At 40.4% G+C, this 18,445-nt stretch overlaps 1 protein-coding gene across 2 annotated transcripts in view; it reads right to left on the bottom strand.

Moving 5' to 3' along the window:
* necab3 (N-terminal EF-hand calcium binding protein 3) overlaps positions 1-18,445 on the bottom strand; it is a 43,717-nt gene that overhangs the window by 24,079 nt on the left and 1,193 nt on the right. For both annotated transcript variants that reach the window (XM_020055161.3, XM_013138071.4), the window contains exons 2-3: positions 11,836-11,860; positions 561-669 (exon numbers count right to left, since the gene is read on the bottom strand). In XM_020055161.3, the coding sequence (XP_019910720.1) occupies positions 561-669; positions 11,836-11,860 (134 nt within the window). The remainder of the gene's footprint in view (positions 1-560; positions 670-11,835; positions 11,861-18,445) is intronic.

Here is an 18,445-nt window from a genome sequence, read left to right on the forward strand (position 1 = left end):
CAATAAAGGGATCATAATTGATCATTATAACTCCTGAAATCCCCTCATCACTCAATGTCCAATTTCTCCAGCTCAGCTAAAAAAGGGCTCTACACTCTGAGGGAAAAAAAACTGCAGCTCCAAAATTGCTCAATCATTTTAGTTAAAATGCATACTTTAACAAACACCCCATCTAGTTTAGTGACTACAAAGGCAATAATTTGGTCTCAAAGTAAGCTATTTGAGAAGGAGCACTGAACATTTCAACAGCCGGTTGTGGTCTGAAGAAGGGTGGTATAGAATAGAAGAAGCGGGACAGAGCAGGCCCAAAGCTTATGGCTGAACTTTACATGAGCAAAAATGGAAGAGGACAGATGGCTGCAACTACAAAATGCCTATTCTGCTCTCCAGCCAAGTTAAGCTCGCTCTGCTCCACCTTTCTCTCTCGCCCGACTCAGCTCACTGTCTACTTTTGCTTTTGCTTGGTTCAGGAAAACTCTACATCTTGTAGCAGGCGTGTTTATGAATTCCTTTACATCCCACCATACATGCATCCGTTAATTACGAAGAGTTGGACATACTTGTTCTGCCGTCCATCTATGGAGTAGAAGAGCTCCCGCAACTCGTCCGTGGTAAGAATCCCGTCTGCGAAATAGGCATTGAACTCCTCGAACGACAGTTTCCCGTCATCTGAAAGACAACGCGACACCCTAGTTCACTATGCGTCAACGACAGAGAAACATGGGGAAATAACACGCCAACCGATCGCTTGGCTAAAAACACCGGGCCAATGTCGATGTTTGGCAAATCTGGTATGAAATCAATTGTAAGTGTCCCAGGAAACGCTGAGTGTTTGTAGCTGTCTGATTTGAGACGATCATGGTCATGGTATCAATCTGCCGCTTGGCAGACAGAAAGACTGGAGCTTGAGTCAGCAGCAGCCTTGGGCAGACTGTTCCTACTGACTGACAGAAAGAGGTCCTGGCGGGGGTTTATAACACTGGGAGCCCGGACCTATCAAGCTTGGCTCAATAGTACTTTAATATAAAGGGAATGAGGGTCCCTTTGGACATTTACCTGTTGGCTTGAATTTTTGTCCTAGACACGAAGTACAGCTCTTGGATATATTTGTTATTGAAATTGTATTCTTGATCTGTGGTATCCAATTCGTATTCCTGACCTCGTGTCATGGCTCCTGTCCGAATGTCCGAACGTTCACCACCAAGCTGTAAGCAGACAGTCCAACCAAAGCGTCAGAGTGAACACTTTTTGACTGTCAACCTCAGGGAGCTTGTAGGTGCCTGAACAGCTGCAAGGAGTCGCACAATTAGACAAGCAGTGCCTGGTTACACTGGGATTGGGAACACTTTAAACACCCAAAAAAGACATACAACCCCAAGGAACCCAATGTTACAGCTGCTTCCCAGCCAACAATCTGTTCAAATTGTGGATGAAAATCTAACAATGAATGTAATTTTATATGCAAAACAAATTCAGATGGCATATTCGTCTCAAATCAAGGTCATGGTTGGGAACCGTCTGCTTTGGCCGTGCGGTGTCGCCGGCCCACCGGGGATGTTGTTAATCTGTAATGTGGAGGTTGAGAGAAAGACGCAAGGCCTTTGCCACCACCTCGTCATCCAAAAGGCTCACACACTTTCACATAGCTCCCATAAAATCAGATTTAAGATGATTTACCACCCTGAGAGGTCTGAGGAAAGTGGGGAGGTCTGAGGGAAGAGAAGAGGTCTGAGGGAAGAGGAGAGGTCTGAGGGAATAGGAGAGGTCTGAGGGAAGAGAAGAGGTCTGAGGGAAGAGGAGAGGTCTGAGGGAATAGGAGAGGTCTGAGGGAATAGGAGAGGTCTGAGGGAAGAGGAGAGGTCTGAGGGAAGAGGAGAGGTCTGAAGGAAGAGGAGAGGTCTGAGGGAAGAGGAGAGGTCTGAGGGAAGAGGAGAGGTCTGAGGGAAGAGGAGAGGTCTGAGGGAAGAGGAGACGCGGCACAATATGAACTGTAAATAGTGTCAGTCAAAGCTACATTTCAGAAACAGTGTATGGCAACGAGTATCCTATGAGTATCCTTGATCTATCCAGACTATTTGCTGTTATAGTGCTTTTGTTTTGCATTTTACAAACAAAGCATGTACAACCTAAATGGAAATATTCACAACAAGAAACACACTATCAAAATATTTGAAACGTTTCAAAGCTAGGATTCATATTTGTTCCAGATAACATTTCCATATCACACAATAAAATATTGAGGAGCATGTGAGAGGAATTAGTGCACTGATTTTGAGCCCTGCATTATCTGACTCTGAGACCTCCCAGGTTTGGCTGTCAAGCCACCAGATTTGATGCCTTGCTCTTTGGCAGTCTAATGGTGACTACTGGGACCCTGCTCAGTTCCCTGACAGTTCTGGGTTAAAAAGTCTGCCTCAAACCAGAACGACCTCGGAGAGCGTATCATTGCCATGGCTACGGCTTATTTAATCTATAACTGCTGATGGGTCAGCCTGAAGAAAGAGCTGTTGAGTGGCACGTTCTGGGACTGAAGTACTCAACGGGAATTTACTTGGCGGAGAGAGTAACGACCAGATCAAATCCTGTGCTGGATCTCTAAGATTATGGCCTAAGCTGACCCAGACTGGCACCATTTCACATGCCATTGCAATGAATATCCCCTGAGCAAATGACATCGAAAAGACATTGAAAATGTGTCTTTCTGGTAGAAATTACTTTGAAAAGACGTAGAAAATATGCCTTTCAAAGAATTACGCTCAGTGGGTGACATTAAATGTACAACAACGAGCAGTAGGTGATTGTAACATGGTATAACATCTCCCAGCTCGGGGATACTATTACCACTGCCATAATGGCTTTGATTGTCAGCAAAAACATCGATGCCCTATAGACCCAGGACCCAACCACGTCCTGAAACCTTGTGTGTGCAGTCCGCCATCAGAAACATCTTTGTTCAGATTACATTCAGTCCTCATCAGCATTAATTACCTCGCAAGCTAGAAAGCCAGCGAGGCAAGTTAAAATATCACAAATGGAGCCAGATCAAGCCTGAGGAACAACATACTACATCCTGAACGTAGCAATAACAGTTTTGCGTGTTTTCATGGTAACCGCTCAGTGTTCTGTGCGTTGCTCCGTCTCCTACCATTCTGTCCTTTCATTTAGTGACTCACGCTCTGGGCCTATCAAGGCTGGCCCCTCTCTCCTGCTCGTTACTCTCTCCCATCTGCCCTGGCCACTGGCACTGTCGGATTACATCAACAGATGCCCACGAAGGGTGTCCAACAAGACTATCGGCGAGCATCGCTAAAAGTCTGTCAACTGTGCAGGGAGAGGGAGAGTGTGAGAAGACGGGGAAGGGAGAGGGGGGGGGGGTGGGGGGAGGGAGGGGGAGCGGGGGGGGAGACAGACACGAGACAGAGGGGGAGGAAGTGAAACAGAGTGGACAGAGAGCACGAGAAACTGAGGAAATGACAGGGAGCGAGAGAGAGGGCGAGGAGCGGAGGGAGTGGGCGAGGGAGAACACGGTTGGAGTGAGAATGAGAGAGAGAAAGTGAGGAACAATGGGAGAGAGACAGACAGAGAGGTATATTAAGAGGTATATTGGCGAGACAGATCGAGCTGAGGTTAGCGTCTGAAAGACAGATGAATCTGGACAATGTAAAGAGTACTAATGTCATGGTGCATCAACGTGTGTAATTGGAGAGAGGTAGCTTTCTGATCATCCTGACTCATTCCTCCCACTATTCAATTTACTCATCATTATACCCATGTCCCATCATAACGTAGCACCAGATCTGTTTAAAGATGCCGACAAGAAGAAAGCCCTCAAAACATCCTGATGCGCACGTTGTAATTTGATTGGGACTAGACAGACAGTCTAGCCAGGGGGTGACAGTCAATCGTTGAGACATCTGACAGTAGTAGGTTCCGGGAAAAGGTTTCCCCTAACAGATCCAGGATCTGTTTATCAATCCTGAAAGGCTAAACTGACTGATGATAAGTGTCCAGGGGAAATCTCATCCCACAGTGGATAGCCCTCAAAGCAGAGCAGGGAGCGTTGACATCACAATGACAATCTAGCCATAACACAATGACAATCTAGCCATAACACAATGCCAATCTAGCCATAACACAATGACAATCTAGCCATAACACAATGCCAATCTAGCCATAACACAATGACAATCTAGCCATAACACAATGACAATCTAGCCAAAACACAATGACAATCTAACCATAACACAATGACAATCTAGCCAAAACACAATGACAATCTAGCCATAACACAATGACAATCTAGCCAAAACACAATGCCAATCTAGCCATAACACAATGACAATCTAGCCATAACACAATGACAATCTAGCCATAACAGCAGTGAGAAATAAGAGGAAATCTCCACATGGTAAGAGGGACATTAGTGTAACAAGCAGATAGTTTTGATAGTATGTTAAATACGCACTCAAGTATTATTTCAGGATGATATCTGAGGTGAGGAGAAACATACAAAATAAGTAGAATATTGTCATACAAATATACAAATTGGAAACGTTTTTCTTCCTCATCTCCCGGTGAGACTCTCTCAGGGAGGGTTATAACCAGGGGATCAGCCATTATTGAGAGCCACCCTGGATCAGGGAAGGTTAACTGTCCAAGGACAGAACAAAATATGTTTCACCTTGGCGGATCAGTGATTCAATCCAGCAACTTTCTGATTACTTTCTGAACGATTTTAACCACTAGGCCAGATCCTTGGCCAGTCAAATGTTGTTGTCACCTCTCTTTAGCCATTTTAGATGCAATATTGTAGTGAACAAAAATATTAATGCTACATACTACAATTTCAAAGATTCAGGTAGATAGATTATCTTGGAAAAGGAGAAATGCTCACTTTCAGGGTGGAAACAAATTTGTGACAAATAAGCTTGTTGTGTGTACAGGAACATTTTGGGAATTTTTTATTTTATCTCAATAAATATTGGCAAGAAAAATATTTCCAATTTGTATAATACCAGCCAAAGAATTTTCACAATATATTCACAATATGACACCTTCTTGTCAAAGGCTCATGGTCTTATTTACTTGTGTTTTACACTACATTTTATCAGCATAGTGATGTACTGACTAATGAACTACATATTCAACAGTATACTGAAATACACTGTATCTTTCTTGCATTAGGGGAAGAGTGAACTGCTCATTGGGAAAAGGCAGCAGAAATCTAAATGAAAAGCCAACAGGAAGCAGAGCACAAAGTAGGACAGTGCATTATCTCCACAGAAAGGTGATCTGCGTTAACTGTGGCCCTAAACATTTCCACTACTTAAGACTTCAGTTTATTCCCAGGAACAGACTAAGCCTCCGTGGGGAAATGTGTAACCGACACCAGAGGGGTTTGAGCCGGGCTAGAGAGATGGTGTTCGTTGACAGCTTGTCTAGCGTGCCAGCGGGAAGGTACAGTAAGAAAACGCCAACGTTGTTATTCTTAGAATCGTTTCATCAGGCAGACTCACCTGTTATGACTTCTAAACTGCCTCGACTCTCTAGCAAACAAGATATCAAAGTGGTGAAAAATGACACATGGGAATTATTTGGTGTATATACTGTCAATATTCACTTCATATGCATTATAGGACATATTATATTTTGAAATATATACAGTCATCTCCAACCTATTGGCGTCCTTGGTAAAGATGAAGGTGGCCAATATCGGTGCAGTTAAGGAGCAATATTGTGATTGTTCAACATGAAAGATATTGTACTTCATCAAGGGGAATCAACCAACATAAAATCTCAAATCACATATGCACTTCTCCAAACAAAAATGACCGACTCCCTTTTCATCAGGCCAAGGAAACAGCTTTTTCCTAAAATGTTTTTCAAATGATAGGAAAACACATCGGAAGGGATCCTGTGTCAAACCACAGTTTATCAATGTTAATCCAGTCTGGAAACGAAGACAGCCATTGCAAAATGTGGATTTTTGTGGTCAATTAACACTTCTACATGGAAGGTCAACTATTGCCTTCTATAAGGCTTCTGTGTGGCAACCGAATTGATTTTGAATGCCTGTTACTCCCATTGAAACAGGAAGCTGTGGAAGGCCTATGGAGGACCAAAGGAGTCCAAATTAAATAATAAAATATATTAATAATTAATTGAATAAATATATCATTTTAAGTGGCACATGGTTTTTAACCCTTTTTTTTAATTGTATGAAATGTTGTATTAATACGTTGTATTTCACAATGTTTTTATTTCATCACAAAATGTATTTCATAAAATCATGGCCTTTTTCTCATAATCTGGACCTATTTTATAATATCATAGCGTATTTCATAATTTCATGACATATTTCATCCTTTAATGACACATTTCATAATGTAATTACATATTTCAAAATGTAATTGCATATTTCATAATTTAATTACATATTTCATACTTTAATGGTGTATTTCATTACGTTTTTTCATGATCACAAGGGATATGTCAATCAATGTCAGTGGGAGGTCTTACAACAGTTTCAGCAACAGTTTCAGCAACAGAGCTTCAGCAAAGTTTGCTCGTTTGTGGGCATTTAAACTGGATTTTGTAGCATTAGCGTTTGTACTGAGTTGTAGCAATTTACCAAGTTTGTATGAAGAAAGTTCAGGCAAAATCACTATTATTATGTACATATCTTAGTATTTGGCAATAGAAATGCTAAAACAGACAAAAATGCTGAATGTCACAGCCAGTGGCGTCGTTTGGCATGGACTTACAATTGGGTCTTTTGACCTAATTCCAAAAAACAAGATGAATATGTCAGCTTGTTTTTGAGCAGACATTAAGGCAGCTGGAATGGGGTTAAGAAACAAACTCTAAGAGAAAATATGTTTTCATAGTGTACAATTTGGTTCAATTTCATATGACTGTACATTACTCAAAAAAATTAAGGGAACACTAAAATCACACATTGGGTTTCAATGAACGAACTATATTAAAGATCAAAATCTTTACTATACATTGTGTAATTCATTGAGAACAAAATGACATAACAACGGTCAATAGAAACCAAAATCATCAACCGATTGAGGGCTTCAAACTCACACTGAAACTCAAAGTAAACAATTGAAATCACAAGCTGTTCCAACGTGCATGAATTTCATCACGGCAACTCATAATGTGTCCTGGGGGATCTCCTCCCAGACCTGGATCAGGGCATCAGTGAGCTCCTGGACAGTCTGTGGCACTACATGGCGGTGTTAGATGCACCGTTATATTAGATTGTATAAAGGCCCAAAGGTTCTCAATTGGATTCAGGTCTTGGGAACATGAGGGCCAGTCAGTGGCATCAATGCCTTCATAATCCAGGAACTGCTTACACACCTGGGCCACATGATGCTGGGCATTGTCCTGCCCCAGGAGGAATCCAGGACCCACTGCACCAGCGTAAGTTCTGACGATGGGTCTGAGGATTTCATACCAGTACCTAACAGCATTCAAGTTACCATTGGCTAACACGTGGAGGTCTGTGCGACCCTCCAAGGATATGCCTCCCCAGACCATCACTGACCCACCGCTAAACCGGTCATGCTGGATGATGTTGCAGGCAGCATAATGTTCACCACGGCGTCTCCAGACTCGTTCACATCTGTCACATGTGCTCAGTGTGAACCTGCTCTCATCTATGAAGAGAACGAGGCACCAGTGGTGGACTTGCCTCTGGCGATTGTATGCACTACCGACAATGTCTGGGCATGCTTCTGATGAGAAGGCGGATGGTGTCCTGGGGGATCTCCTCCCAGACCTGGATCAGGGCATCAGTGAGCTCAGTCTGCTAGTTGAGGACCTGTGAGGCGACTGCTTCTCAAACTAGACACTCTAATGTATTTGTCCTCTTGCTCAGTTGTGCACTGGGGCCTCCCACTCCTCTTTCTATTCTGCTTAGAGACAGTTTGCGCTGTTCTGTGGAGTACAACACATCATTGTTAGAGAAGAAAGTTATTTGTTTCTGGACGTTCTCAGCCTGTAATCAAACCCATATTTGCTGATGCTCTACATACTCAAAGAAGGCACGTTGTATTGCTTCAGCACAACAGTGGTGCTAACATAATCGCCGAAGGATTTTCTAATGATCAATCAGCATTTTAAAATGATTAACTTGAATTAGCAACTCAACGTGCCATTGGAAAACAGGAGTGGTAGTTACTGATAAGGAGCCTCTGCACGTCTACGTAGATATTCCATTGAAAATCAGTCGTTTCCAGCTATATTAGCCATTTACAAAATCAACAATGTCCACACTGTATTTCTGGTTAATTTGATGTTATTTTAATGACGGCTTTTCATTAAAAAACAAGGACATTTCTAAGTTTCCCCAAATTTCTGAACGGTAGTGTAGCTAAACAAATAGCTCCAGACAGAGTATCGCACTTGTTTCAACAACCTAGTGCACATTTTGGCATTGTGAGTCACGAAGGAACCAAATCGGTGTTGCGTGTAGAGGAGACGTGTAGTTCCGGTGCAAGCACGAGCGAGAGACACCGACCTATCCAGATGGTTACCACCACACGGTCGTTAGGTGTCCCGGGGGCATTCACATTGGCTAATCGGCATGACTCTATCTCAAACGTTTGGTCCTCCAAAGTATAGGGAACTTAAAATAATATCTTTATTTCATTAATAGTTTATATACTTCATTCTTTTTATTTTGACTCCTTTGGTCCTCCATAATTAAATTATGAAATAGGTCATGATACTACAGTGATTTTACGAAAAACATTTGGAAATACAATGTATTATTATGAAATATCATCAAATTTTTTTTTTAAAGGGTGATTATAAAATACTTCATAATAATGTGCCACTTAAAATAATGCATTTATTCAATTATTTATTTAATTATTTATATTCATTATTGATATATTTTGATATATTTACCTAATTTTGATTCCTTTGGTCCTCCCTGATTTAAATGCCCACAAACGAACAACTGTTGATGAAGCTTGTATCGCAAGATTAGCCTATCAGCAGCTAAAGACCACGCACTTGCATTGATTAAAATATCCTTTGTGATCATGAAATACGTCATAACATTTTGAAATGTGCCATTAAATTATGAAATACATCATTTAATGACATAATACACCATATTATTATTAAAAATGCCATTATGTTATAAAATATGTTCCGATATTATAAAAAAGGACATAACATTATGAAATACATAAAGTGATGGAAGAAAAACACTGGGAAAAACTACTTATTAACATGAAATATACCATTATTTTAAAAAGGGCCTGATAAAAAATATTTCATAATGTACCACTTAAAATAATACATTCATTTATTTAATGATTTAATTTTGTATATATTTAATTATTAAATTTTGACTCCTTTGGTCATCCATAGGAAGTATCCTTTTTTTTCATGTCCATCTTAAAAAAAATATATATTGCTTGTCCAAAGTTTTCTCAGCAATTATACCTTTGTCCACTGACAAAGAAATTATCAGTCTATAATCTTAATGGTAGGTTTATTTCAATAGTGAGAGACAGAATAACAACAAGAAAATCCCGAAAAACGCATGTAAAAAAATTTATAAATTGATTTGCATTTTAATGAGTGAAATAAGTATTTGATCCCTTCTCAATCAGAAAGATTTCTGGCTCCCAGGTGTCTTTTATACAGGTAACGAGCTGAGATTAGGAGCACACTCTTAAAAAGGAGTGCTTGTTACCTGTATAAAAGACACCTGTCCACAGAAGCAATCAATCAATCAGATTCCAAACTCTCCACCATGGCCAAGACCAAAGAGCTGCCCAAGGATGTCAGGGACAGGATTGTAGACCTACACAAGGCTGGAGTGGTCTACAAGACCATCGCCAAGCAGCTTGGTGAGAAGGTGACAACAGTTGGTGCAATTATTTCGCAAAAGGAAGAAACACAAAATAACTCCCTCTGTCTGGGGCTCCATGCAAGATCTCACCTTGTGGAGTTGCAATGATCATGAGAACGGTAAGGAATCAGCCCAGCACAACACGGGAGGATCTTGTCAATGATCTCAAGACAGCTGGGACCATAGTCACCAAGAAAACAATTTGTAACACACTATGACGTGAAGGACTAAAATCCTGTAGCGCCCGCAAGTTACCCCTGCTCAAGAAGCCTTTCTGCTAAGGGGACAGGACAACTTCACAGCATCAAAGGGACGATGGACGGGGCCATGTACCGTCAAGTCTTGGGTGAGAAACTCCTTCCCTCAGCCAGGGCATTGAAAATGGCTCATGGATGGGTATTCCAGCATGAAAATGACCCAAAACACACGGCCAAGGTAACAAAGGAGTGGCTCAAGAAGAAGCACATTAAGGTCTTGGAGTGGTCTAGTCAGTCTCCAGACCTTAATCCCATAAAAAATCTGTGGAGGGAACTGAAGGTTCGAGTTGCCAAACGTCAGCCTCGAAACCTTATTGATTTGGAGAAGATCTGCAAAGAGGAGTGGGACAAAATCCCTCCTGAGATGTGTGCAAACCAGGTGGCCAACTACAAGAAACGTCTGACCTCTGTGTTTCCCAACAAGTGTTTTGCCACCAAGTACTAAATCATGTTTTGCAGAGGGGTCGAATACTTATTTAACTCATTAAAATGCAAATAAATGTATATATTTCTTTACAAACTTTTGATGCATTTTTCTGGATTTTTGTTGTTTGTCATTCTGTCTCTCACTGTTCAAATAAACCTACCATTAAAATTATAGACTGATCATTTCTTTGTCAGTGGACAAATGTACAAAATCAGCAGGGGATCAAAAAAGAATTATCTCACTGTATGTAATCAAAGATGTGCACAAAAATGTCAATAAATAATATTTTGGTGCATATGAAACACTTTTTGTAGCATTTAAATAGCGGATTGTATTCATACAATGCATTTACGTACTGTAACAACCTATTTGATAGGCTAATGTCTGTGTCCATGTCTTAACACTATTGATTCTTTTAATCACAGCTTTCAGATGCATTAATAAGCCCTCAAATGGACACACCAATTTCTCCTTCCTTCAATGTCGATTGCCCATTTAGATTTTCAGTAAACTCCAACCGGGCCAGACTGCCTATCTGGCATTTCAGGCAAATGCCAGATGTGCTGTTCCGCACCAGGCCAATCCTTTAAAATCATCAAGGGTCAAAACATACTGGAAAAGAAGGTCAGAGGGGAGGGACCTGGAACATTCTCTTCCAATAGGGGAGTACACAGAGAGGCAATAGGATGTGACAACATTAATGAGAAGACATATTGTGACAAAGCTCAGTCATCTTTTTCCTCTGATGACGTAACCAGACATGGAATCAGTTGTTACCCGAGTCATGATTGGATTAGACGTAATTGTTCACCATTAAATAATCCACAGAGAGAAGTCAGTCAGAGGCAATCCACACATGGCAGCACAATAGCAGAAATCCATTCCAATTAGTTGCAATACACGGTCTAAGGAATGTCTTTGAGTCGGGGTTCTTTGGACTGAACTGACTCTGAGACACATCCTCTGCGGTTTAAGCAAAGCTCCTCTTCCTTGTTATAGTTTTAACTGGTGAATGAAAAGAGGAATATAATGAAGTGTGAACAGAGTAGAGAATCACTTTTAGCAATCCTTCATGCAGAGAAACTTGGCTTTTGAATTGAAAATGATAACAACTGATTACACAGCCCATCCAAACCCCTGAATGTTACCCCATGGGATAATGATCAATTTAGAAATAGAGTAGAATCAACTGGAAAATTAACAAATGTGTCAACTGGAAAATGACCAAATGAATCATCATTAGACAAGCAGAGTTGGTGTCTACTCACCGTTTTTGTCAGCACGGCGGAAAATCTGAAAGAAAGAGGAAACAATGTTTATGTGAGGCTTTTACCAAATCATAGCAGGGATTCTCAGGATTTTTTATTTTTTTTTAAACATGGCAATTCATCGCCAAGACTGTGGGATCCTTTTATGCACACTGAGCTTTATTTTATACTCACGGAGCATAGGGTAGGCTACTGCATCCTAATTGAAATATGCACTGTCAAAGCATAGCCCCGGAAAGATGTTTTGATCAGGTGGTGATGATTGCTAAGCTGTGAGGTGGTGGCATGGTGGGGGGCATGGGCGAAACAGATTTCTCAACAGCGCACTACGCCTTTTTAGTGAACGCAGCACACCTGCAGTGTGACTCGCAGAGGAAGCAAATCGGTAGCCCGAATAGTGGACAATACAAAGCTAAATGTGACTTTCATAATCTCGCCAGGGGATGCTGAAGATACAAGGGAAGCGGTTGGGGGTGGGGGTGCAGTAATCCCAGCACCCCTACATCCTGTATGTGTGACAGAAAAGCAGAGAAACCCATAAATCCACTTATCTACACACTTCTGGGGACACAGATTAAACCCAGTGTAGGAAAAAAAAAATTCAGTCATGGAAGAATCTCCATTGAGCTTGATTTTTCAGTCCAGTAGTAAGTTAAATTGATCTTGATTTTTTCAGTCAAGCACTAGGCTTACTTGTTCTTGATTTTTCTAGTCCAGTACTAGGTCTAATTGATTTGGATTTTTCTAGTCCAGTACTATGCCTAATTTATTTGATTTTAAAATATAAAATAAAAACTCAAAAAAGAGCAAAAAGCAGATCATAAACATTCTATTTGACAAACCATTGCTCATCCTCAATCAGCGTTCTCAGTATTGGCCAGACATCAGGCCTAGCCTTCAGCACATCCTACACAGCGTACTAACAACCTTCAGGTGGACTCCAACTATCATTAAGTTAATGCTTAATGCCTTCCACTATGCCTCCTGTTGTCAATGTCTTTCGACCCGTGAGTCAAGATCGCCTCCGTAAACCAAGTGGAATCCCGTACTGGTTATTTTCTAACCTACATAATTTCACAAAAAAAATGTATATGCTGAAATTTCATAACACTTTATTTGATTTTGAGACTAATTGAAATGTTAAATTGTTGATGAAGTTTATTTCTCCTAAGGGGAGATTTGTTCATTTAAATTTCATGCTTGTTTCATTATTTATGAGTGGAACATGAATTACATCCTTCAAGTCACGAGTGTGTCTGGAGGTTGATGGGTTTATAGTTTCCCTCATCACTCTCCGGGCGAGGCCCTTGTTCTTAGGGATGAGTAGCCGATTTGGGATTTACGGAAACCTCCTGAGTTAATGGAAATCTAAGAATATTATTTTCATGACTTTAATCCATTGACTATTCACCACGAAAAGCAAACAATCAAAGACATACTGAACACTGGCCACAGTCAGATGAAATGTGCTTTCCTGTCTTCAGAAATGTAAGTAAACCCAACCGACAAAGACAGACTGAACACTGGCCACAGTCAGATGAAATGTGCTTTCCTGTCTTCACAAATATAAGTAAACCCAACCGACAAAGACAGACTGAACACTGGCCACAGTCAGATGAAATGTGCTTTCCTGTCTTCAGAAATGTAAGTAAACCCAACCGACAAAGACAGACTGAACACTGGCCACAGTCAGATGAAATGTGCTTTCCTGTCTTCAGAAATGTAAGTAAACCCAACCGACAAAGACAGACTGAACACTGGCCACAGTCAGATGAAATGTGCTTTCCTGTCTTCACAAATATAAGTAAACCCAACCGACAAAGCACACCGCCATGTCTCGGTGGCATTGTGCTGCGTGTTCTGAGGCAACAATGCATCATTTATGGTGGACCGCTAAAGGTCAGCTGGGCCTTCCGGAGAATCTGTGTCGGAAGACGCGTTAGCAGGTGTTCAGACAGTGGGCCCCCTGGGTCTCTGCGAGGCCCCAGTTTGTGAGAAGGGGAACAAACATTACACAACCCAGTGCCAGTTTACTGTCTAAGGGTCCTGCTCACCCGCTCTCGCATTCAGCTTTCCACTGGATTAAAACGGAAACACTCGCGTGCACTTCATTACGCGGATAAACGCTCGCGCGTGCGCGCACTTCATGACACACATAAACACACGCACGTGCGTGAGCACGTGCGAAACAACACACCTCCCCGTTCTGCACACGGTCGACTAAGAAGGCGTAAACCACCAGACGGGAAACCCTTTGAAGTGTCGCTTGGCCTTCTCTTTGTGCCTAATTCAAACGGTTGAGATCTGAGGTTTTATCCCGCCGAGTTCAAATTGCTGCTTGGAGTGTGATTATGTGTGGGCCTGCAGTGTGGTGGGATAACAAAGGAGAGTTTCATTAAACCCAGCAAAACACCCCCATGAATTCTGATTTCCATCATGGACTGTGACTATTGTTACCTCTGGGAAGATATATGCCACAATATCCTGAAGTATTTAACTAGCAATGCTAATCCAGGCCTGGAAATACACCCCCCGTTGCACTCATTTTGCTGTAGCCTATTTCCTAAGTGGATAAGCTATCAACTGGTTGCCACTTTACAATTTGCTGTCAAAAGAAATACAAATGTTTATTTATATGATGGCATGTGCAAACCTCAAGGCTGGGGTTTGTCAGACCGTGGAGAAGGGTGGGTTTGTCAAGCCAAGTTGAAAGGTGGGATTCATCAAGCCAAGGGGAAAGGTGGGGTTCATCAAGTCAAGGTGAAGGGTGGGGTTCATCAAGCCAAGGTGAAGGGTGGGGTTCATCAAGCCAAGGTGAAAGGTGGGGTTCATCAAGCCAAGGGGAAAGGTGGGATTCATCAAGCCAAGGTGAAGGGTGGGGTTCATCAAGTCAAGGGGAAAGGTGGGGTTCATCAAGCCAAGGTGAAAGGTGGGGTTCATCAAGCCAAGGTGAAGGATGGGGTTCATCAAGCCAAGGTGAAGGGTGGGGTTCATCAAGCCAAGGTGAAAGGTGGGGTTCATCAAGCCAAGGGGAAAGGTGGGTTTCATCAAGCCAAGGTTGTGGGAGGGCTTTGGAAAATGCGGTTGTATATAAGGTCATTTGAAGCAAATTTATAATTATTTATTTCTATTATAGAACCATGTTTATTATAATGGTTATATATTGGATTAAAACATTATAACATTATAACACAGAATGTAATATTTTACATTCAGTTGAATACATGACATCCCACCAAATTGTCTGGATTTAACTGGCTTTCTGTCTCTCTTCATGCAATGGTTTACATGGTACAATAGTCAATATTTTATGGAAGTCCAAGGAGAGTTGAGCATCTCTCTCCATAATGCAGATCTTACATTTATAAGAGTGGCATCAATTTTGACTACGACATATTTTACATGTTACCATAGTATATTAATTTTATAAAGCTCATTAACTTATAAACCACATCTAAATAAGAGGTTAATGTTATAATGACCCAATATAAGATGACACATGGGTGATGTTTACCCTATGTTGAAACTATTCAGCCTCATAATATATTCATATCGCAAAAGAGCTCATCCATTTAGCAAACAAAAATGAATAAGCTAAACATTCTCTTGCACTGTATGTGGATTGTTTATCCCTCGAGTGAAACTGAAAATCTACTTCCCATTCATGAAGTTAATGTTAGTGTCACCTCCATATATCTATCTGAACTGAACAATCAATTAAAATAAGATCAGATTTTTTTAACATGAGATAATGGCAAAAATTGTGGCTTTTTTTCATGACGCAGACTAAGTTTGCCTATTGTGTCAGGGAGAGAGTTCTACTGTCACATAAATAAAATACCATCCAAGATGAACTGATCTCAACTCACGGTGAAGGGAAAAAACTGTCTGGGGGAGGGGTGGTGCTTTTATGGTGTGTTCTCTTTAAATGGTGCTTTGTTTTTTTTGTTTTCAAAAGAGGCACAACCGCAATCTTTTGTGTCCCTGATGACGGTTATGCCATGGGGGACTGAGGACAACCGATTAAGATATGGGTCATCCTCAGCACAACAGGCCCTACAGCTCGGCTTCTACCGCTCACTCAACCAGGGCGTTTGTGCCGCATTCCGCAGACTACGATCACAAGTGAGAAGACAGGCTCCCAATCCACCACTAGGGGTCACTAGGGCAACCTGAGCCGACCCCCCTGGTCCATCCATCCCCCCACCCACCTTTGCTGAGCCAATTCACCAGACCCTATATGAGAGTCTCCGAGTACAGTCTGTACGCTGCAATCAAAATATTAATCCCTGTTGGTAATGACTCAGCTGTACTGAGTCATTACCAAAATGAAAACCTCTCCTGTCGCGATATACCGGTTATTATATTGAAGATAACCGTGACATTTCAAAAATAAATTATTGATATCATGTCAATAATACACATGTGATATTTTCATATTCACTTGGTGAAAATGATGTTGTATTTTTCCTAAAACCCCTTTGAAAATCAACCTGTTCGCCCTACCAGAACTCATACATAGCCCATTCCCATGGCGAACATTATGTTGTCTTTTTCCAAAATCACCTGTTGGTTTTTCAAAAGCTTATTCACGTCACCTATGGACAAACGATACATGTGCTTAAACTACAAGTCTGGACCTATACACTGGAGTTGGAATTAACCGTTTTTGTAGCCTATTCACTAGGCGAAAATGAGCTGTATTTTTCCAAAAACTCCTCTCAGTGTTAGGTCTTGTGGCTGTTTTGTTTATCAGTTCATCTGGTTGCCTTTTCACTGTCCATTAAGTGTAATTGTTCTTTTTGTACGCTTTTATTTTTTGTATTTGTGCAGTCATAGTTAGACTTTCTCTCCACCTCCCTACACTTTTATTTTGAGTGCAATTAATTTGCCAAAAAAGAGACAAAACACACAATAAACAAAGTTAAAGATCAATCGGACTGATAGCATTATTATTATTTTCTTTTCATTTTCTGTAGATATCGCGATAATCGTGAGTTATTTTGGCGACGATTATTGTGTAGATATCATGACAGCCCTAATCCCAAGTGTATCCCACCTGAATACAGTTGTCCACTAATAATTAAACACTTGAACAGTTGATATGGGTTTGCTACAACAAACTGTGAGACATCTGAGGGTCTACAGGAGAGGTTTGAGAAGCAGACATATAACACTGTGACATTCTGAACACTTCCTAAACGTTTACTCTTACAAATGAATCAATTCTCATGATTTTTCTTGCTTTATATTGTTCATTTGAAACAAATCTGAACTGGTGTCACGCGCATGTATGTCTATAGTACTAAAAAGAAACTGTCAATGCGGTTGTTTCACAAACAAACTTTAACGATGAGCAGATACTGTGTGAACAGAAAACATACTTTGCATATTTAATAAATTGATGACAAGCTCTGTCATTGTAGTCATTTAATTTCAAAAACGTTTGAAGGAAAAACTATATATTTGGGAAATTGATCATGTCAGCCTCAGGATCAACATTTACAGTTGTCTTTTCTGAATGAAACCATGTTCATAATTATCATTATGGTCTACATGATGGAGGTCGGGCTTTATTTGACAGGGATTTGAAAATTTCTGTTTCAGACTGCAACCCTTTTGATACATTCATAACAATATTTCTTTCTTTCTAAAGTAAAAATGGTTTCTGTTTAGCCAAATGGCCAACTGTTTTGAACAGAGACTTGCAGTACAAACACACAGAGTTTTGCTGATATGTTCAGTCCTCCATTTTATTCTACATCCACAACCCTTATTTTTAGTTTTTTGCTGCAATATCTCAAAAGACGTTATAGCAGATGTATACATTTGTACTATTGACACAAACTTTAAAAGTCAATTTTCCTTTGTTTGTTTTTTTCATTCTGTGAGAAATTAAATGCGTAGTGCAGTGAAATTAATAAAATTTCCTTTTGTGTTAAATTTCAGCTTTCTGTGGGATGGTACATTTGGCCAACTGTATAAGTTCATAGGATTGATTTCATTAAAATGGAACGATTACTTTTCAGTTGGTAGATCATCCTATCAGTGGTGTGACAATCCAAAAACATTGATTTCCTAATGGCTTTTCAAACAGACTAAGAATTTTAAGAGCCAAAGGAAGCACAGGGAATTAAAAAAAAATAATATTGGAGATATTATATTTTTATAAAATCATAATAATACACACACATATATATATATATATATATATATATATATATATATATATATATATATATATATATATATATGATAAAAATAATGATGTATTTACTAACCATTAATTATTTATAATGAGTGCATGGATACTTGTAATGATCTTTACAGTACCAATGTAATGTTTTTGACTGTTAAAAAAACATTTTATGGTGTGGGTGATGTGCTTTAATGTGTGATGTGCTCTGGGTGATGTGCTTTAATGTCACTCTCAGAATAGCTCACTTGACTAGTCCTTCAGTGACATTACAACCCACCTGGGGCAAAGGGTTGGGACTAGGGTTAGTGTGCAAAATGTTGCAGCAACTTAGTCCATGTGAACTACCCCCATTCTCCCAGTCCTATCTTTCTTATCCTCTGGCTTGTTTTGTCAGTCAGTATGAATGTGTGT

The sequence above is a fragment of the Esox lucius genome, chromosome 17, assembly GCF_011004845.1.
Source record: "Esox lucius isolate fEsoLuc1 chromosome 17, fEsoLuc1.pri, whole genome shotgun sequence".
NCBI classification, from domain to species: domain Eukaryota; kingdom Metazoa; phylum Chordata; class Actinopteri; order Esociformes; family Esocidae; genus Esox; species Esox lucius.